Source organism: Conger conger, chromosome 8 (assembly GCF_963514075.1).
Source record: "Conger conger chromosome 8, fConCon1.1, whole genome shotgun sequence".
NCBI lineage: Eukaryota > Metazoa > Chordata > Actinopteri > Anguilliformes > Congridae > Conger > Conger conger.
This window is the reverse complement of record NC_083767.1, coordinates 17,112,468-17,135,906: the sequence shown is the minus strand read 5'-3', so window position 1 is coordinate 17,135,906 and position 23,439 is coordinate 17,112,468. Positions and strand designations below refer to the sequence as shown.

Sequence of the window (23,439 nt, the reverse complement as noted above, 5' to 3'; positions counted from 1 at the left end):
TTGAATTCATATCAGCATATATAATGAAACCATATTTATCAACTTAGAAACATTTATTTCTGAAATGTACAAACAAACAAGAGACAAATACTGAGGTATTCAGAAACAAACATGGTGTATAATATAATAAACGTAATAGCATAATGCTTGTTCTCAGAAGTGCGTACACTCAGTGAGAACCTTATTAAGTCTTTATTGGACTTATTTTTTAGACTTATTCAGGCTTGTGCTGCTGTGGCCTATCCACTGAGAGGTTTGACATGTCATGTGTTCAGAGATGCTTTTCTGCATACCACTGTTGTAATGAATGGTAATTAGCATTACTATCACCTTCCTGGCAGTGTATGGCCTTTCTCCTCTGACCTCTCTCATTAACAAGGCGTTTCTGCCTGTAGAAATTCTGCTTGCTGGATGATTTTCACACCATTCTCTGCAAACTATAGAGACTGTTGGGTGTGAAAATCCCAGGGGATCTCAGGAGTTTCTGAGATACTCAAACCACCCTGTCTGGCACCAATAATCATTCCACAGTCAAACACACTTTTCTTCCCTGTTCTGAAATTTGGTCCCAACCTCTTGATCATATCACAGCTGAACCTCTTGACCACATCAGCATGCTTTTACGCATTTAGTTTCTGCCACAGGATTGGCTGATTAAATATTTGCATTAACAAGCTGGTGTACAGGTCTACCTAATAAAGTGATCACTGAGTGTAGGCTTGTCCTTTAGACCTCCAAACAGTTTTACAATAATGGTCATCCTGTTAATGGGAATAATCTTCATGAAGGTCTCTTTCCAGGAATACCAGCAGCTGTGCCATGCTGCCCAGATGCCATTATCGTAGCCATATTCACCCCCATCTTTTGCTGTATACTTTCCACCCGGGGCAAAAAAGAAGGCAAACAGCAATTATTTGATTTACTCTATAAAGCCACTAGATGCAACTGCACATGCTTGTCAGTGTAAGAGGGTGGCCTGTAGCGTAGTGGTTAAGGTGCATGACTGGGACCCGCAAGGCCGGTGGTTCAATCCCCGGTGTAGTCACAATAAAATGCACAGCCTTTATATTGCCTGCATTGCCTGCATTGCTCCAGGGGAGGATTGTCTCCTGCTTAGTCTAATCAACTGCCACATGCCATTAATGTAATGTAACCCTCAGAGTACTGACTCTCAGCTTGATCCACAGAAACATAGCCTATAGTTGACATTAAGAGCATACAAAATCATACAACTTTTTTGAATCAGACATTGTTTTCCCATTGTTTCAGGCTAGAACTGGACTGAATGGCCTTTTGAGATATTTGAGGTTTTTTTAGATATTTTTTTTTTGTATACCAAATGCTTGGTAATAATTTCTTGTTTGAGTGTTAAGATGAATATTTTTAGGCTGTCTGATGGTTTTCTACAACTGGGACTGTACTTATGTATTGCTTGTGCGCAGTGCCCCCTTGTGTGTGTTGCAGTACAGCAAACACCAACAACCAGGAACCATTGAACTGCTATTTTGACAGCACGGTTATTGTTTCTTGTAGCACAGAATCTGTACCTTGAACATTTACATTGGGGTTAAACTTACTTCGGATGAAATATAACGTTAGCTAAGTTAGATCATGTTTAAGACAGTTTTACGTCGTACCGTCCAAGGACCAGGGTGGATTACGTCGAATGGATATCATTCCCTTTCGTCTTTTAAGTTTACGTGCAGTAATACATTTATGAATTCAGACAGTGGTAATATCAATGATTTATCAACATACGCTCAGAAGACCTGCAGAAATTACATGCAATTGAAGACATATCGACATGAAAGCAGGAAATGTTACTCATCTGCCAAGACCACTGTTAGGATTGGATGTGCATCGGGTTTCTGGGGAGACACTGCAACCTCTGGTAGCTAACATTGCTTTCCTCGTCAGTCATGACACAAGAAAAGTTTATAAATGCTCATTAACATTATCTAGGTAGCGACCTAGTGGATGGAATTGAATGGACTTGCGAGCAAGCTACATTGCTATCAATATATCATTCTCTTAACCCTTGTGTACTTTTTGCACCCGGTGGTGCTGTTCGCTGGGTCAGATTTACCCGGGACCCATGATTTTAAAGCAATACGTAAATAAAAGTTGTGTCTTTATGTCATTCCCAAACAATATAGATAAATAAGATGCTTAATGCCTGCTAATACTCTGCTAGATCACATTGAACAATTATAGTGGCATTCGTTTTTGTGAAAAGGTTGTAATTCCTGGAAGAAATCTACGATAATGTTCATGTTCATTGATGTTTATTGTTTTGAGCTGAAACAAAACAAGAACCAAATGTTACAGTTTTTATCACTCACTATGAAATAAATCTCAAAAATGCTAAATGTCAAATCTAAAATAATTCTGAAATGACACTGGACATAACTAGATGCTGCTCTGGATAAAACAGAACACTGTGTGTGCATCTGTGTGTGCATGCCAGTCTACACACCACATGATGCACAGAATTTCAGTATGTGTCTTACTTGCTGCATGTGGACTGTGTTTTTGTGTCCTCTCATAGTCTTCTGATCATATGGCTGGATTATGGAAATGATCCACAGACTGTGATGCAAGGCAAAATGTATCTTGTCCCAAACATGTGTGTGTGTGCCTGCATGTGTCTGTATGTGAAGTTGTGTGTGTGTGTGCTTGCATTCGTCTGTGTGTGAATTTGTGTCAGTGTGTGTGCTTGTCCACAGAGTAACTAAGATGTGATTTATGATTGAAAATAGATATGTTGAGGGAATCCTTATGGATCAGGAGTAAGGGGGTGGGTGTTGTGCATATGGGGGTCGAGTTGAGTCACTAGGCTTGGGACATTTTCTTTTAGCAATATGTCTATAACATCGTGGAGAGGGCTGTGTGTCCAATCCATGAAATATGCTGCAAATATGATTAATAGAAAGGCAACAAGAATATTTGTGCATAGGTGTGAGTATATATGTACATGTACAGTGACCACCCTAATTCACTGGACAGTGACACATCTTTTGTCATTTTGGTTCTGTACTCTAGCACTTTGAGTTTGGAAAGATACAATGACAATGAGGTGGAAGTGCAGACTGTCTGCTCTCAACAGATCAAAAGCACTATCCTCGATGCAGGAGTAGATGTGTCAAAGTCTACAATACGTAGATGACAACACCAGCAGGACAGTGGTTGCATTACAAGATGAAACCACTGATATCCCTGAAGAACAGAAAGGTCTGTCCTATATTTTTTGTGCGTGAAAATGGGGGGGACTATGTACAAAAGATTCTATAATTTCTAAAAGGTACATCCGATATGGATGAAAATACCCTTAAATGAAAGCTGTCAGTCTGCACTTCAACTTAATTTGCCATCCTTTGTTATTTCCTTTCAAACTCTAGTGCTAGAGTACAGAACCAAAATAATCAATACATGTGTCACCATCCATAAACTTTAAGGGGGGGGGGATATTTCCAGTATCACTTTTCTTTTAGTAGAAATTTTAAACGGGGAAACCGCATGAGGGTTAGGCTAATCTGTCACTCTGGCTAAAATTGGCTAGGTAGCTGTAGTATAATTCACCAAGATGTATGTTTGTGGTTATGAGACGCCAATGTGAAAATATTTCTTCTTTACATCACAGTACCACAACTAATCTATGGAGGCAAGCTGGACTTCTTGGTTTTCGATTACCTCTCTGAAATTACCATGTCCTTGCTCACTGCTGCCAAAGCCAAGGTTCCAGTAAGTGACACATTTCATTTTCTTTTGAAAGCTAATGAATGGATAAATGGATACATATACATGGTAATTATATTTTTCTATCATGCATAAAAGCAAACAAAAAACACTAGTTGGAGAATTTTGCTGAAATCATGCTAGTAGCCACAACTGCCAAAATCAAGTGTATGAAAGTACAGTGTATCCCTTTGAAATCACTGAGAAATCTACATTTATTTTTCGTAACCGTTTCCTCTTAAAGAACATGGGATACGCTCCTGATTTTGTGCAAGCTGCCATGTCTCCATTCATCAAGGACATTCATACAAAAGGTAAGATAATGGAGATTCAAGTCCAGTACAGGCACTTAAGGGAGGACAACCCTCAATCTGCTGCATTTCTCCTAAGAAACCACTAGAGGTTGTTGAAAAACCATTTAAAGCTCCATTTAAAGCAATAGCCGCTTGGTGGGAAACGATCAGCTCTGAAGCTAAATTAACTACATGCATTTAATAAACCTATTAATAAATACATGTTGACTGACAGTGATGTGGGAAAATGGTTGGATTTGCTGAGCATGCACACTGGTTTAATCCTGGTTGATTTATAGCAGATACAAAAAGTCAGGTGCTGTATATATTCAGTGTTGTGCTTTGACCTTTGGTCATGTGACTGCACCTATACTTGTCTCCTTACAGGGATCCGTGTGATCAGCAATGCGGGGGGCGTGAACCCCCTGGCGTGCGCAGCGGCCCTGCAGGAAGTGGTGCGCAAAGCTGACCTCGACCTTAAAATCGCCGTGGTAACGGGGGACGACCTTATGCCGCAGGTAAAGAAACTTCTCGCCAATATTAAGTTAGGATCGATCACTGCTTTTTCCAAACGATTTTGAGCCAAGAGACAATACATTGTCTGTTTTAAATCTGTTGATATTGGTGCATGTTAAAACCTTCCATTTATTTTGCTTTGCAGAAGGACACATTGACAGATCTTAGGATGGCAGATGATGGAAGTACAAAACCACTTCCCAAAGGTATTCACAGCATGAATGCATATCTTGGGTAAGTCTGTACAGTGCTCTTAAAGATTTTCTACCTTGCCATTAGCTGCAGAAGAATTTAAGATTAAACTCTTAATTGCGGTATCTTAGCTGCTAGTCAGACCATTTCATTTTGACTGCCCAAACGACCACAAGCATTAGCATTTGTCGAGCTGTTGAGGGGCTATAGTTAGCACCCTTCCAGCTGAAAATCTTGACACATCACATTGTGTGCTCGCAATACAATTAATTCCTTTTCAAAAATACATATATGCTTCACATTAAGATTCTAGTGTCCATCTTGAACTTGCTTATCAGAATGTATAAAGGTGATACCTGTAATAAGAAGCCCCACCCAATTGTAATACGGGTAGCACCCAGACAAGCTATTCATTTGGTGTGGAAAGGAAAAAAAGAGTAAAGAAATGTATAGCAGCTTTTTAAGTCAGGTTGTGCCTTCAGAAACAGCACAGAGTTAAACACGCCCCATCTGTGCGGATATTCATTGTCAAACATGAGTTCTTGTTTTATATATTTATATAAAATTGTTTTGTTTTTTTATATATTGTTAAATTATTATGCACAAATAAATTATGTTTATGTAATGTGTCGCTGTACTGATGGTCTTTAACATAGCAGAACAAGGCGAGGAGTTAACTGCATACCGGTCTTTTTCAGTGCCTTACCCATCAAGAGGTGTTTGGACCTGGGTGCAGACATAGTCGTGACCGGCCGCTGTGTGGACAGTGCGGTAGCGCTGGGCCCTCTCATGCATTCGGTGCGGCATTTCATCATGCTAACGTACTCAAAACCATGACTGCCATATAAGCACTGCAGTGGATGATAACCTGAAAAAGCCCTCAACTGTTTTCATTTAAATAACAGCAGCGTGTTTTTGTTTAGAATTGTTGATTATATACATCTTAAAGACATTGCAGATATTGTCATCATCCTTTTTTTGAACCTCTGATTAATTTCTGACCCCCCAAGCTATCGTTACTTCTTAAGCTAACAACTCAGAAATGCCAAAGAGATAATGTCCCATTAAGCAGCCACTTTTGGATTTTAATGCCTCTGATACATTTTTTTGGCAGTTCGGGTGGAAACAGAACAGCTATGACTTGCTGGCTGCCGGAAGGTAAACACTGCCTCCTTGTCCTCAGATGCAGGGGCACCAAAACAATTTTGGGGTAGATTTAAGTTCACAAATGGTGAGGTTGAGTTCATTGGGTTCAATATCTGTCTTGAAAACCAGCAGACAATGCAAACATTCATAATTGTATTAAGCAAATAATTCGTAGTGCCTTGAAAAATGTTTATTTTCAGATATTATGTATTTCTGGGGTTCATGTGAAATGTTTACCTCAACAGGAACAGAAGATAAAAACCAGGGTTCAACTGCTAATGACTTTTAAAATTAACAAACTGGAATTAATAAATGTAATAAATGTGATAGGGTAAATAGAGGTTTGCAAGGAAAAAAATTAGAATAGGTATTGTAAAAACATCTCAGCATTAGCCCAGTGGCAATAATTATAATTGAGCTGCACCATTACTGGTTATAAAAATAATGCTCAATTTAGATCTATTATGATTTTTTTGGCATTCTGAGAACACACCATTATCACATGTTTATTGATCTTCTCTGAAAAGAATTGTAAGCTGTTTTCATTCACTAGTGTGCAATTCTCCACTTATAAGAATACTAGCAATTAACACCAGGTATTTCGCAGGAACCAAATTTAATAACACCAGTGCAAGCAGACCTTGAGTGTCATAGGCAGACATTTCTCATGATTTGCAAAGAACTTCTGTGAATTTCAGATGTTTTCTGGGAATTCACAGTCACTAAACTAAAATTGATATGAATGTGCTTATGTATGTATATACCAGGAATATAGCCACCCCACCCCCAACCCAATAATGGATTTGAAATGATTTCATCATTCTGTTATAATGTGCTGTAGATATACTGAACATTGTATGTTGGACTGTGCTATCTCTGTGGTGATGCAGGATGGTCTCACAAGCTCTGTGGCTCTCAGCCTTGCAGGTCACCTGATCGAGTGTGGCGCTCAGTGTACCGGAGGGATATTCACGGACTGGCACAAGGTTCCAGACTGGTGAGACTGCGCCCTTCAGGCTGCCCCCTTGTGGATATTTCGTCACAGAGTAGGTAGCCCTGTCTAGCGATGAAAGAGTGAGGCATCACCAGCCCAAAATTGGTTCATGTTATCGGTGCCTCATTGTTTCAAACCAGTCGTTTTTCTGTGTAGTACAAAGGCTCGGATTGGCCCATACGAGTTAGTAAAGGCTTGGATTGGTTCGTACGACGCTGTGTTGCTGCCTCGCCCACAATGGAGCTCATACCTCAATCTCATTACTAGCCCATTTCATGGAGTGTTTGTTCCCTGGGAGCTGTGGATTGTGGGTACAGAGCGCTTATGGCACGGCTCCACTGCAGCCGTCAACATCAGCCATCGCCATCAGCCATTATTTTCACATTCTACCAGCTCCACTGCAGCCATCGGACATCAGCCATGACCATCAATAAATCTGACAGCCTACTGCTAGCTCACGTTACATTGGATGTTGACAGCTATGATGTTTTCATTCATTAGATTAATCAACAATGCTCTGGTTCAGTTGTAACCAGCTCATTTCGCTAGCTAGCTATTTAGCCGCTGGCTGCAGTGGAGCTGTGTCGTTACCGTGTCACATCATGAGTGGCCTTCACAGATGTGCGGTCGTAGGTGGCTTTGTTCCCATAGATCAGTGTAACTGGTGTTCCCTCCCCGCACGGGCCCAGGGATAACATGGGCTTCCCCGTGGTGGAATGCTCCGCCGACGGCACGTTCGCCCTCTCCAAGCCTCCAAAGACGGGAGGCCTGGTGTCCTTCGGCACGGTGGCGGAGCAGCTGGTGTACGAGATCGGGGACCCTCAGAAGTACCTCCTGCCCGATGTCACCTGTGATTTCTCTCAGGTCACCATCACCGAAGTCCCAGGTATCCTCGTCCTTTGGGTAATGCCCATTCTCTCTGGATGGCTTACAGTGAAAATTATGCTGGTGCCACAAGTAGCCCTTCCTCAATTAGTGGGTTGGGGTGCTGGTCCCTGGGGTCTATTAATATAAAGATATAGAGTGGTCCGCAACTCCCACAGTGATAATTACGGACCCTTTTTAAAAAGTGTGTTCCTCAGGACTTTGAATGCCTCCATGTTATTTCAAAAGTGAGAATAAGCATGAAGTTGTCACTGTTTACTTTTGAATCAATATATATTTTTTTTTACTTAATTTTATTTATTACTGTCCTTTTTTTAAAACTTATTTTTCATGCTTAATGGTTTTTGTTATACCAAAATTCACTGAAACATTTTGGCTGTTTTTTGTACTGCTATAAATACATAATCAAAGTTTAGAGCCTGCAAACGCTTGGCTAATGTTACTGAAAAGGCCTGAACTGACTGTTAGTCATGACCTTATTTCACATTTGGTGAATTGTGCCAAGACATGAGAGGAGACAGATGGATCCCTCCTGACTGTGAACTGAACCCTGCCTTGCTGGTGAACTCAAACAGACATGTTTCTTCAACTTTTCCTGCACTGAGCCCTGACCCTGAACTTGGTGTCCGTGCATTTCCCAGTCAGCTAGCTGCCGATGTTCTTCAACCACTGTATGAAGAATTAATCTGTTTCTCTAGTGTTCTTGTTACCATTAGCACATTCAGGGCAGGTGGTGAATGGCGGGCTTTTACAAAATGCAAAACCTTTTATTTGAAAAGTACACCATCCTAATGCCCCGGTGACCTAATTTCCCTCACATTCTCCAGGGCTTGGCGCCTCCAGTGACCTGGTTGTGCCAATAAACTTGCGATAGGCCTTGTGTGGGGCAGCCTGTAGCATAGTGCTTAAGGTACATGACTGGGACCCGCAAGCCTGGCACTTCAATCCCACAATAAGATCCGCACAGCTGTTGGGCCCTTGAGCAAGACCCTTAACCCCTCATAGTTTCATGAGGGATTGTCCCCTTCTTAGTCTAATCAACTGTAAGTCGCTTTCGATAAAAGCATCTGCTAAGAAAATGTAATGTAATGATAGGCTTGGTAGTAGGATTATCTGAAAGATGTATTCATGTACTTGCTTACTTACTTGTTTATGTGTCCTGAAAGGCGTGGATGGCGGAGCAGTGAAGGTGAAGGGTGCTAGAGGGACACCACCGTCTGGTGACTACAAGGTGACACCCCCCCACCCCCCTTCACAATCTGTAAGCTATTTGAGAGCGCTTCAGTGACTGATAGTTTTGATGTTCCCCTAGGTCTGTGCCACATACATGGATGGGTTCAGGGCCACCGCTGTGTGCCCTGTGGGAGGTCCGAGAGCCGCAGAGAAGGCCAGACGAACAGCGGAGAGCATCATTAAGAGGTGAGCGGCCTTGTAGCAACAAGGGTTGTGGTCTGTTCCGTTACCCCAGATGGTCCTGGAAACCACCCAGTGCTCGGTGTGATGGAAGCAGTAACATTATATGGGGCCCAGAATACACTTTTGTGAAAATATGAAAATAAAATGCATTGCTGATATCACCTGGGAGTGAGGTTTAGTTGATATACTACACATGGGGGGTCTGCCAAATGACTAAAATGTAAATGTAAATGGGGGGTTTGAATGTAGGGTAGGCTTCCAGCACACAGGCTCTGTTTCCTCCAGACTGGATGTCGACCAGAATATTTCCACTCTTATCATTAACCTGATGTATACATCCGTCTAGACATGCCCCGCAACCCTAAAATGGTGAAGACTAGCACTAGCCTCCTCCCATGCTAGTGAAGCCAGTCATTGCTTTTTCCCCCACCACCTTGTGTAACTAGGCTAGGTGACACACTTGGAAGAGAGTGCTATTTCACCCGTTGCGGGGAACAACACTACCAGTACATTCCCTGAGAAGTGTCCCTGAGCAAGACACCTAACCCCCAATTGCTCCTGATGAGCACATTGTTGTGTTGTGCATGGCAGCCAATCACCGTTGGTGTGTGATTGTCTGTGGGTGAATGAGAAGCATCAGTTGTACAGCACTTTGGACAACAATACCATCCACCACCCTATCTACAGGGAGCAACATACATCTCCCCTACTCAACAGGGGAGTACCAGAACCAGTATCTAGAAGCAGATCCAAACAACAGGTGATAGCAGGGGTGGTGGTGGAGGATGCTCATTTGAATCGAAGATGGAGCAGCCGGCTTTGCACCAAATCTTGGTGCCTTCACTAGCTCCATCACCACTGGGGCTCCCTATTTAAGGCCTGTTTGCCCCAAATCAGGGCAGCATTGGTTACAGTTTCACTATTCACTGAGGCTTTCTTGTGCTACTCCTGTTTCTCTGTGCTCTTAGGACACAGAAAATCTTCCAGAAGCTTGGCCTGGAGGACTACAGTGCTGTCAACGTCCAGGTTCTGGGTGCTGAGGACACCTATGGACCTCATGCCAGAAAAAACACTGTACGTCTCTCTTGTTATTTACTTTTACAGGTTTTGCTGAACACAATATACCATAAAAGGAAGGGCTAAGTTTGCATTCAAAATTTTGTAAAACTTATTGTAGGTTATCCTTTTCAAACTGATAAAAAAACATTGTTCAATATTTCATCAAAAGTAAGGGCGAATGTGAATGTGCACTTTCTAAGAATTGTTAACCAATATTTAAAAATCATAATGTAACAGATTAGGCCTGACACTGATTTCAAAAGTGATGAGGAGATTTGGGGTGTAGTATTTTTCCTAAAACTGGATTGGATAGTGAAGGCCCGTCAATACTCGTGGGACCAGCCAAGCTGATGGATATTTATTTCTGGGAAACAACTGCTAACCTACATTGCTGATTATGTAATGTTAACTAAAAGGATAGACTCTGTCGTGATAATGCCTTGGGTTTAGTCTGTGTATAGATGGTGCTGGGGGATGACAAAGCGTGATGGTCATTTGCATGCCACTCTTGAGGGGATTAGATTAACAGGATTTTTATGGTCATTATTTCACTCTGAATTCGCATCTATTCAGTGCATGTTCTGAGTCAGCGTGGTCACTACCTTCACACAAAGAGTCTTGGAACACCCATGACCCTCTTCGAATGTAGGTCAAGAAAACAAACAGTTTCACACGTCCTAAATCTGTTCCCTGAGAAGTGTATGCAGAGCACGTATGATACATTGCATTCTCCTTTTGCTTGGGGGTCCGGGTAATTAGAAACAACTTGAACAGCCATTAGGTTGTTGAGGGCAACTAGTGCACACTGAAATGTAACGTTTGAAAAGATTAGAATGTAATGTAAATGGTGATTATTTACTCAAAGTGGATTGACAGGCAGCATTCCAAACTTCTTCTTCAGTATTTGAAAAGATACATGTCAACCCATATGCGTTATAATGGAGCCAAGATGGCGGAGTGCAGTTGTTCCTAACCACTTCTTTTCTCTCATTTGGAATCCCTGATTATGCCGGTGAAGTTGTGTCACCTGCACCCACTACAGCTGGCGACTGCAATGGCTTGCAGGCAGTTGTGGTCCCACCCCCACTCACCCAACTGAAGACACCTAGTCATTGACTGCTAATGACATAGCCTGTGTGACGTGTTCATCGTGCGCATGTTAATGTCTCAGCCATTAGGGACCTTAGTTTTAGCTTTAATTTCCCATCATCTATAAATGAATTGTGTCAGTGTAGCATTCTCCTGTCTGTCTGTCTGTCTGTCTGTATCCTTCATTTTCTATCAATTGACAACATGTTTTAGTTTCATAATATTTGTTGTAGATTGCTTTTGTATAATTTTGATCTGAATATTGTCAGCAAACTGAGTGGAATAGGAAAGAAATAAGCTTTAAAAGTCCTTCTTTCCCCCCATCGTATTCTCTTAGGGGCCACGTGAGGCAGTTCTATGGATGGCTTTGCAACACAAGATGAAGAAAGCCTTGGAGTTTTTCTCCAGAGAAGTCGCTTCTGCGGGCACAGGCATGGGTAAGTCAATGTAGTGGGCCTTTTTACCTGTGTGTTTTTATCGTGTGTATAATGGTGACATTGTATTGCTATGCAGCTGATACACATGGGAGGCGGTATAAGTAAGATCAATGAAACACTCTTTGATATTGTGAGATAAATAGTTCATATCTTTCATTCAGTATTTTATTATTATCATGGTTGATATGTTGAAACATACACAATCGTTTTTTCTTCTCAAATTCAGTGATTCATCATTTTTGATGATTCAGCTTGACGCCCCAGTATTGACTCCATTACGCCCTTAAATGAACTGCTTTTCATATTTCAATCTCTCCCTGTGGCCTCTGTTTAAGGGAATTGTTTTGCTCTTAAAGGAAAGGTCAACGTCTGGGATATTTAGTTTTTGTGCAATGTTGAGTTCATGCCTCGGTCACAGACAGTAAGCTCTCAGCTGAATGGTCTATGACCTCTGTACTGAGCAGTATTTGACAGTCTGTTTTTTTATTTACAAGATTTGGTAAATTGCACTTGCTGTGTGTATTGCAGATGTCGTGTTGTCTCACTACTCTAGTGACACCTCTTATTTGTTTTCAGTTTTTCAATGAACATTGTGTCTTTGCAGGCTGTATGAAAAAGTAAATGTAGCGGCAAAGGTCTATCTTTGTGAACTGTCCTCTGCATTGCACTGGACCTCTGATAAGCTGACAGACGTTTAATCCAAACATTTATCCTTGTGGTTGAATGCAGCCGTGTTTGTGTTTGTGTTGTGTGGTGTAGATGCATTGAGCAGTCTGAAATGGCTTTGATTCCATTTAATTAGGCCTGGGATTTAACTACAGGGGTGGCCTAGAAAGGAAAGCCCCACATTTTAAAAACAATTCATTTTAATTAATTTTTTCCCTTGGAAACATTTTGCGCTGCATGTTTATGCTGATTGCACAGAAATGCTCTGGCAATAATATTGCCTGATTCAATTTATTTCGGTTAATTTTATCCCTTAAATAATTTGGGTGATCTTAGTAAATCCCCTGGGTCATTGTACTTCTTAATCAGTAGATTTGTGGGATTCAAGAAACTACAATACAATTGCAGAATTTTGTGCTCCATGCTGGCATTGTAGCTGAATTTAGAACATTCAAAGCCAAAAAGGTTTTCTTCAGTCTGAGATTATCAACACATCAAGTTCATCAAGATAATATGACAGCGTTCGTCATATTAATATGATAATATATCTGTTGATTTTTAAAGACAAAGTCTTCTGATCTGAAACTTTTTGAAACGCTTTTGCCAACAAACTGAAATTGCAAGATATTTGTGGTTTTGTCAGGGGGCAATAAAAGGTCAGCTCACTCGACTCACAGCTGCAGAGTTATTCCCAAAGGGACAGAAGAGCTAGAAGAAGAGCTTAATCAGACGATATGTATGATAAACAAATAGACTCACCAGGCTTCTATATTCCTATCATGATGACCCCATCATATTTTATTGCTGTCTTTTTCTTACATCTGTAATCCTGTAGATTTTTGCTTGGAGATTTTGTTTATTTTACATACAGTAAGTAATCAAACTTGGTTGCCTTTGCAGTGTGTCATGGGCATTTGTCAACAGTGAGAGCCAATGAAGGCATTACAAGGCTAATTTTGAGGAAATAAGAAGAAAATAAAACAGTTGGTGACATAGGCCAAACCTCAGGCTTACATAAAAATCAACTGTTTAAAAGATTATTAAGACACGAGAGCACTGGTAGGAAGGAGAAAGAGACAGTTGATGACTAAAGAATTGCCATCTTAATTAAGACAAAACCCCAAATACCTCTCTGATAGATCAGACACATACTTCAGAAGGCAGATGTGGATGTGTTAGTCACTACAGAGGACTTCACAAACAGAACTACAGTGACTTCACTGTAAGATGCAACTCACTAGTTAGTTCCAAAAACAGGATGGTCAGGTTACAGTTTGCTAAGAACTATCTAAAACAACCTGCAGCCTCCTGGATAAAGGTCTTGTGGACAGATGAGATGAAGATTCAGAGTGATGGCAATAGGCAAAAAGGAACTGCTTGAAACCCCCCCCCCCCCCCCCCCCCATTCTGACCCAGTTCTGAAGACAGGAGCATCTTATTGTATACAGTGCATCCGGAAAGTATTCACAGCGCTTCACTTTTTCCACATTTTGTTATGTTACAGTCTTATTCCAAAATTGATTAAATTCTTTTTTTCCCTCCAAATTCTACACACAATACCCCATAATGACAAAGTGAAAAAAGTTTTTTTGAGATTTTGGCAAATTTATTAAAAATAAAAAACTAAGAAATCACATGTACATAAGTATTCACAGCCTTTGCCATGAAGCTCAAAATTGAGCTCAGGTGCATCCTGTTTCCACTGATCAACCTTGAGATGTTTCTACAGCTTAATTGGAGTCCACCTGTGGTAAATTCAGTTGATTGGACATGATTTGGAAAGGCACACACCTGTCTATATAAGGTCCCACAGTTGACAGTGCATGTTGGAGCACAAACCAAGCATGAAGTCAAAAGAATTGTCTGTAGACCTCCGAGACAGGATTGTCTCGAGGCACAAATCTGGGGAAGGGTACAGAAAGATTTCTGCTGCTTTGAAGGTCCCAATGAGCACAGTGGCCTCCATCATCCGTAAATGGAAGAAGTTCAGAACCACCAGCACTCTTCCTAGAGCTGGCCGCCCGTCTAAACTGAGCAATCGGGGGAGAAGGGCCTTAGTCAGGGAGGTGACCAAGAACCCGAAGGTCACTCTGTCAGAGCTCCAGCATTCCTCTGTGGAGAGAGGAGAACTTTCCAGAAGGACAACCATCTCTGCAGCAATCCACCAAGTGGCCAGACGGAAGCCACTCCTTAGTAAAAGGCACATGGCAGCCCGCCTGGAGTTTGCCAAAAGGCACCTGAAGGACTCTCAGACAATGATAAACAAAATTCTCTGGTCTGATGAGACAAAGATTGAACTCTTTGGCGTGAAGGCCAGGCGTCATGTTTGGAGGAAGCCAGGCACCGCTCATCACCTGGCCAATACCATCCCTACAGTGAAGCATGGTGGTGGCAGCATCATGCTGAGGGGATCTTTTTCAGCGGCAGGAACTGGGAGACTAGTCAGGAATGAGGGAAAGATAAACGCAGCAATGTAGAGAGACATCCTGGATGAAAACCTGCTCCAGAGCGCTCTTGACCTCAGACTGGGGCGACGGTTCATCTTTCAGCAGGACAACGACCCTAAGCACACAGCCAAGATATCAAAGGAGTGGCTTCAGGACAACTCTGTGAATGTCCTTGAGTGGCCCAGCCAGAGCCCAGACTTGAATCCGATTGAACATCTCTGGAGAGATCTGAAAATGGCTGTGCACCGACGCTCTCCATCCAACCTGATGGAGCTTGAGAGGTGCTGCAAAGTGGAATGGGCGAAACTGCCCAAAGATAGGTGTGCCAAGCTTGTGGCATCATATTCAAAAAGACTTCAGGCTGTAATTGCTGCCAAAGGTGCATCACCAAAGTATTGAGCAAAGGCTGTGAATACTTATGTACTTATGTAGTTTTTTATTTTGAATAAATTTGCAAAAATTTCAACTTCTTTCAACTTTTTCAAAATGTGGGAAAAGTGAAGCGCTGTGAATACTTTCTGGATGCACTGTATATCAAATGCCGCCAAACTTAGCATTTCATCCTACAGCAGGACAATAATCCCAAACAAACTGCTAAAACAACAAACAAGTTTTTCAAAGCCAAAAGTGGAAAGATTATTGATTAGCCAGGTCATTCACCAAATCCATGAATCCAATTTAATCCAATTGAACATGCATTTCATATGCTGAAGAGAAATATCAAGGAAACTAGAACCCCCAAAACAAGCAGGAGAAGATACTAGAGAAGATACTATTCTAGCATCCAGTTATGTCTAGGAGTCACAGACTTGAAGCAGTCATTGCATGCAAAGTATTCAACATGATTACTTTTATTTCCATAACATGAATTGGTCCCAAACATTATGGAGCTCACTGTATATCCAAAAGAGCAACTAGATTGATGTTTAATTAGAGGTATTTGTGAATAATTGGTATTTGTTTTCTTTGCTACAGCCCCTGGACTTACAGGAATAGTGGGGGGTCGGCCAAGAGTGTAAGTTCACTTGCCATACTGCAGCTCATTTCCTTTCAGAAAACGAAATGTATAGAGCTGCTGGGTGGCTCATCCTGTTGAAGGCACTGCTCGAGACTAGTGCATGGATGGGCCCTAAAGTCTGGTTTTGAGTGAGAGCTTTGCTCCTGCATCACCCAGGGAAGGGCTTGTCTGCGGTCTCCCTTATCTATAGCGGATGTTGCAGCATTGAGTGCTGATAAATACAACTGCCCGTTCCAAAGTTGGGAGAAAATGGGAAGAAGCTTTACAAAACTTAAAAACATCTATTCACTAGAAGCATTTTAATGTGTGGTTATTCAAAACTGGTCAGGGGAAATGCTAGTGTTATTTCAAGGCCTGTGTCATTGGAAGAATAGCACCAAATCAAAATGTATTTATATACATTATCGTGAAACAACTTATATACAATTGTTTGCATTCATTTCTTTCTGAACCTATATTTAATAACTCTTTTCTACCTCTCATAGGTCCCCTGTGCTGAAACCGTTCTTTTTCCTCTATCCTAAAATGGAGATGAAGGTATAGTCATTGTGCATTTTGTAGTATGCATTGTTCATCCGGCACACTTTTTACAATTATTATACAATAACTATTTTACAATTGAGACATTACATTACTGCCTTTTATCTGGCTTGCACAACTTTTTAGCATTTTTATAAACGGTACCCATTTATACAGCTGGATATATGAATACTGAGGCAATTCAGGGTAAGTGCCTTACTCAAGGTACTTAAATTAAGTGTTCAGCCTTCACTGATGGATTGATTGATTTGTGTGTATCTATTACGATCAACTATGTATTTCAGGTAGATATTCATCTCAATGGAGAGTTTGTAGAGACGTATGAAGAGACGGGTCTGTTCCTACGTGAAGGCCAAGTTACCCCCGACAGCCAAGAGGAAGAGTGCATCGCGCCTCCAGGTGCTATGTTTGAGCTTTTTCTATGATGTACATATTGGGTTTTTTTGTGCTTTACTTGTCCTATCTCTCTACCTATCTCCTACTACCTGGTACCAGGTTGGCCCTTCCCCTAATCTGCCATTGGAGGATTTGAGCTTGGTAGCGGAGGAGGCAAATTTTACATAGAAGTCTTCCAGTTGTAATTCCTCTTCTTTACTGACAGGGGGCAGAATTTGACCAAATTCATTATTCTAGACAGTCATGGTCAACAGAGGAGTTGTCATTGCCTGTTTCATTTGTTGACCCTAGCAAGGTAATGTGTAATGAGCAGCACTTTAACATGCATTGATATGTTTTATCAAATTTAATCTGTTATCCCCTATTTTCTATCTTTCCTCAGTTGTGTAATCCAGCTGTGTTCTTAAGCTCATCCCATTGCTGAAATGTTCTCCATCAGTTTATGATAGCAGGGGAAAAAATACATGCTTGGCACAAAATGCACTCTGCTAGCTGCCTCATTGTGCAAGGAAATACCCTTGCACAATCAGAGAATTCTGAACCAATGAGCCTAACTTTAAGCTGGATGAGATCAAATATGTGCAGACCTTATTTACTTTTATAGTAACTACATTTAGGGTCAAGTTAGATGTTACTAATTGTGTTGAATTGAATTGGCTGTTTTTTCACTTTCAGTGTTTTGGCCAAGTTTGCTTTTTTTGAAAAACAGTGTAAATCTTATGCAATATTGCACAGCACCATTCATGAATGAATGAGAAATGTGTACAAAATACAAAAGTGAGACTTTGTTTCAAACCACTGCCCTGAGTGAGTATACTGCAGTTTGATGAATTATTCCCTCACTGTTGTAATATTAAGCACACTTTTACCAAGGCACTGAAAGACAACTTAGGGCAAGAACAGCATTCTGATTGGCTGAGACGTGTGCATTAATTTTGTATAACCTTGCTAACGAGAACAGATCCAACAGGTGTAGGAATTTTTCACAGCTAAAATATCCAACTAATATCAATGTGCGCAACACCATGCACAATGCCTTTCTAACTCATCCAAGTAGTCTGGTTATAGCCGATCTGGTGACAAAAATATGTTATTGTAGGCAGCATTGCATTGAGTTACACTTTACATTTTTGCAAGGATGGGAGAGGTTTCAAGCATAATCTAGCTCAGTGTTTTAACTTAGGCAGTAATAATAACATAATTTACAACATACAAGTGAGTGAAGAGAGAATGAGAAACTTTTTTCTATAGTTCACTCCATAAAACAACAGTGACACAAATGTAGTTTTGCGGGACTGCCTCCAAGAATTAGACATGCCAAATGATTTTGACAGCTGTGCTGTAAAACTCGACAGAATATTGAGGTCTTTCTATGCTTCCATTCAGAATGGGAAGGGCTTTGTTCAGTTACAGTCACTGAAGTCATACATACAAGGAATGCAGTGTCAAATTTCTATAAATTGCTGACTATTATTTTGTAATGTGCGAAGCGATTTTTATCAGAAACTGACTATTTTTTTCTCCCGATACTATTGTGTTTCAATTAATACATTTGTTTCTAAACTTTAAATAACTTGTCGATAGCTACAATACTTGGAAATTTAGCCGTGGTATAAGTGAGATAATACCCTCTGAACGAGTCAATTATGAGGAAATAACTGTCCTTCAGGGTGGTAAATGGCACCACCCTGTCGGGCCGTTATTTCCTCATAACTGACTCGTTCAGAGGGTATTATCCCTTACAATTTCCCTTGCATATCCATGGTATTGTCCTCCCCTCAATATTCAGTTTTCAGTCTCTTTAGTCTTATTGCCACAGGGTACCAGAGCACTGACCAAGGATGTTCTTTCAGTGAAACATAATTACCGTTTTATCACAGTTTTGGTCTCAGTGGCCAGTGTGTAATGTTTGGCCTCAAGTGGATGGTCTTATTCAGGTGATTGCACTGTAATTAAAAACTAATTAACTGGACTGAGGGCATGTTCTTTCAGTGCTTTACTTGATGTGTGTATATTCTCTCTGTCTTGGACCAGCTTATAGGTGTACGTATTAAGTATTTCCTTTGACCTAAATCCTTGGTGCCTATAGTATCGTTGTCAGCCTCATACATTAATCTATGTAAATGAGGGTCTTTTGGCCTTTTCAGAACGATGATATAAAAGTCTGTTTACAGGTAATCTACTCCCTGGAAAGTATTTGAATGTAGTGTCAGCCTATTGGGTCACTGAAAACAGAATTACTATTCATCTTTGAATTGGCCCGGTGCTGTATGGGAACAAAACAGTGCTCCGGATGGAACCTCCACATCCTTCACTAGCAAATCAGTTCCTTGCAGTAATTAGGGTTTCACGTTTCGCCCAACAAGAAGCCCAGAACTGCCGCTGCTAGACGCCCACTGAAAAGCAGTTTTGTAAACATGCATTCTTCTCCTTTTTTGTAGCGAGGTAGGAGAGATAGAAGGCCACAGAAAAAAGTAAAGGATTTCCACAAAGCAAAAGTAAACAATGCCTCCATGCAGTGGGAGCTGAGGCTGCTATCTCAGTTGATTTCGGTGAAAGTAGCAAAAGATTGATTCCAGCAGAAGTAATGTTTTGGTGAAAGTAACTCATTCACAAAAAAATGGATTCCACCAGAACCCTTGTCACTTTTTCTATTGTTTGACAAATCCATGCGTCTGTTTCTGCCCTGATAGATTTGCCCATTGGCCCACACACTTACAGACTGGAAGAACTAGCCTACACCCGGAGCGGAGACAAGGGTGACTCTGCCAATATCGGTAAGACTTATTCTTCTGCTAGAGTTTCATGGTCCAGTCAGTATAGTGGGACTAATATTATTTGTTAATGATTCTAAATCCTGACAGAAATGTGAGTAATGTGTACCTGAGTTAGCTCAATAGAATAATTCTGGTTTCTGGGTTCCACGGCTGCCTGGTTCTATGCCTGGACACTGCATGCATTCTGCTTCCTGCTGCCCAGTACCCAGGAATTCTAACAAGGGCATCCATTCACTGAACTTGGCACACCAGTCGTGCCCAGAATATTGTGTATTTTCCAAATTGTCATTGGCTGTATTATATTAGATATGCAGCAATACAAGTAATCATAATCTGTTTGAATGATTTGTTTTCTCTTCTGCGGTATAAATCATTTTATAACATGGGCAGGACAAATGTCACAACCTGGTTGGTAAATAGCAATATGCAAATTAAATAATGATATACCACTACTATGACTTCTAATCCCTGGTGTAAAATCCAGCTTTACCACCTTGAAATGACCAGCTATCAGCTGTTTCAAAACCTAGCTTGAGCAGTCTTTTTCAGCTGGGATACTTGCAGTTACAGTTCTGTTTCAAATATCACTCTGCATGATTTAGAAACTACAGGTCTTGATTTGCGAGAGATTTGTGTGAGAGAAGCGGGCAGAAGTTCGAGAGCTCTCAAGTGACTGAAACTTTTGGACTGGAGAAAGCAGAGCAGCAATTGCCACGCTGAGCAATGTGCCTTCTCCAAATAATAATAAATGAGTAGACCCACGCAACGTGATCCTGCTGATGTTGGGCAGTTTTTCAGTGCTTGCACAATGGGGATGTACAAATAAACATCAAAAAGGCATAAACTCTCACTTTGTTTGCTCACTCACGGTAACTTCCAAGCTAACTAGCTAGCGAGTTTGGCAGAACAATGTTAGAGTTTACTACCTTTACATAGCAACCGCCTGGCAATCTCCCAGCAGCAGGGAACTCTTTTATTGTAAATTATTCTCATAATGATACAGTTAAAGGCCTACATACATTAGCATTCCCTTCCTAGTTTTAATATCTAAAACGCCCACAAAATATTCGCAAAGAGCAGTGTTGTAGTGTTGTAAGTCCCTTACCCCTACCCCTCCTGTGGTCAGCTCTCTGTGTTAACGTGGACAGTGGTGAAAGTCTATCTTAAGTGGGGAGATTTCATTACTGATCAAGGAGCAAAATAACTGGTAAATAACTAACAACTAACTAAGATGAACAGGGTTCTCAAAAGGCAGATTACGTGGGCTCAGAGGTTTACATTTCGCAACATCATCGGATAATTATGCAAAAACATACGTCATACATCAAAATATGTATGTGGGCCTTTAATTAAAAAAAAAAAATGTAATTGGATTGTGTCTATAATATCTATATCATCATATTTGGTAACAGGACCAGGACAGTATATTGTAATTTGATCACAGCTACGGGGTTCACGACCCTCTGCTCCACTGAACGCCCCTTAGCTGTGATGAAATTACAAAAAACCACTGCCTGTCATGAGTTATTGCTTGATTTCTCTCGCTCACAAATATCTCTTTCAGGTGTGGTAGCACGACACCCCCTCTACTACCCGTACCTGAAGAAAATACTGACAGCCAAAGTCGTGGAGGAGTACTTTCAGCACCTCATACAGAATTCTGACAGCCACATGTCCTCAGTCTCCCGGTAAGCCAGGACTGTGTCATTATTGACAGTAATCTAAAACATATTCAGTGACTGATTACACTGTGTAGCTAATGAAGTGTTTGATTATTTCTCTTCACATAAATACTGCATATGAAAGTACTACTCAAAAGGACTGGCGTCTGTCTGAAACTGTAGTTTTGGATACATTTTTACTTAGTTCGTGCTCCAGCTTTTATTGCCCTGCTGTCAGACGGTCTTTGGGCGTGAGAGGCAGACACACGTAGAGCTCCGCTGCTTCCGCTCGTAAAGGGCCCCTGGGGCCAGGGGCTGCTTTTACGGCCCCCGAGGTGCCGGCAGGGCGGGTTTTACGAGCAGAAGCAGCGGAGCCGTGGGGCGTGATGCTGCCTCCCCCCGTCTGACCTGCTGATGGCGCTCTTTCAGCTACGACCTGCCCGGCATCTACGGCCTGAACTTCGTCCTGAAGAACTCTCTGGGCGGGGGAGGGGTGGCGTCTCTTCGCAGTGACCCTCAGGTGAGCACCGCCCACCTCTGCCCCCTAACCCCTCCACCTCCAAGCAGAACTATGAAACTCTTGGCCCGGTTGAGGTTTAAACTCCTCGTAAAAAAACTAAAGCTGATGAAAGCAACTCCGCAAGTCGACCCATTTCTGTTCTCGTATTGTTAGTGTAGTCTCCCTCATAATTAAAGATACCATCCAGAATGAATGAGTACATAAGTACATAAATAAATGTAGCTAATAATGCGAATTATGATCATAACATAATATTTATGTGTAAAATGATATGGAGCTCGGACACAAATTTGGCAGCTTTATATGTTGCATGCAATCTGATGCCCTTTATTGACGCCCTTTTCTGTGTCTGTAGGGCAAGGCATATGGACAGATGCTGCTGGACTATAAAGTGAAAGGCTTACCCGATCTAAAGTCACTGGTGGACTGAACTGGAAGCGATGGCTGTCGGTAGAGTCACGATGTGAACTAGCTGCTGAATAATAGTACCAGACAGAGTCCTCACAATTGTGCCTTTTCACAAAAAATGGCCTTGGCTGTGTTGCTGTTTTTTCCTATAATCACAAACCTCTGGCTGAAATTCTGTCAGATGCAGTGGCACGTTGTCATTGAAATGAAATTCAGTATGCACTACAGAACTTTCAGTTCTTCTTTGTTACTGCATCCGTGTCCATCTCCTGTAAGTATTTACAATCGAGTGATTTAAATTTTAACTTGTTCAAGTAAGACTTGACACGTGTTTGTTTTAATTGTGCGCAGGAATTTAAGTGACAGCCTTTGTGACAGCCATCTGTAAAAAGCGCTCTACAAACACAAAGCACAATACAAATAGCATTGAATAGAATTTAAGATTTAACCGTTTTTATAGAAGAGAAACATCCTGTGCTTCCAAGGAGGGTGAAGAGGATGTATGATTTAGAAGAGATTTTCTAAATACAGCAAAGGGAAATTGCCACTTCTCTTGTAAAATAATAAAGAAATTTAGAAATTTAGAAAATGTTGTTGACTGCCATTGACTGACAATCTCATTTTGTATGACAGTGTTTACAGGTGAGTAGTCTTAATGAGGGGCTCTACACCCATTCCCCCCATTCCATGATGGTGCCTCAATTACACAGCTATCATTAATCAGTTTGAGATTTTGATTGATGGTTTATTCTTCAATTCATCATCAGTCTGAATTCTGAAATAAACAAGAAAAAGTTTTCCACTACACTAGTATGTCCAACAGTACAATTAAATAGGGCTGCATGTAGCCTAGTTGCTAAGATACATGGCTGGGACCCGGAAGGCTGGTGGTTCAAGCCCCCGGTGTAGCCACGATAAGATCGGCACGGGGGGATTGTCGCCTGCCTAGTCTAATGAACTGTAAGTCGATAAAAAGCGTCAGGTAAATAACAAATTATTATTATTATTATTATTATTATTATTATTATTACAAATACTAAATACTAAATAAAAAGTATTCTTGTGCCAGTATACATTTTCTGACAGAAAATAAAATCATTGAAAAGAAGAATGAAATTCAACACGTTATTTAACATATTGATACTCGTTCATAGGGTATTATCCCATACGTATTTGTTTTGGCTCACTTTGTCTTCACTTAACCTAAACTTGATTTGTTTTCTAAACATCAAACATGGTTGCCT

The 23,439-nt window shown here is 41.1% G+C and overlaps 1 protein-coding gene across 1 annotated transcript; it reads left to right on the top strand.

Annotated features, from left to right (window-relative positions):
• The first annotated feature begins 1,483 nt into the window (after positions 1-1,483).
• LOC133135358 (uncharacterized) lies at positions 1,484-22,784 on the top strand. The gene is made up of 20 exons (XM_061252290.1): positions 1,484-1,891; positions 3,641-3,741; positions 3,980-4,049; positions 4,416-4,546; positions 4,690-4,778; positions 5,435-5,534; positions 5,851-5,894; positions 6,802-6,879; positions 7,566-7,762; positions 8,928-8,992; positions 9,074-9,180; positions 10,146-10,251; positions 11,663-11,762; positions 15,851-15,890; positions 16,379-16,430; positions 16,718-16,832; positions 19,523-19,606; positions 21,171-21,294; positions 21,697-21,787; positions 22,143-22,784. The coding sequence occupies exons 1-20, from the start codon at positions 1,612-1,614 to the stop codon at positions 22,215-22,217; spliced, it is 2,049 nt and encodes a 682-aa protein (XP_061108274.1). The 5' UTR covers positions 1,484-1,611; the 3' UTR covers positions 22,218-22,784.
• Positions 22,785-23,439: the final 655 nt, after the last annotated feature.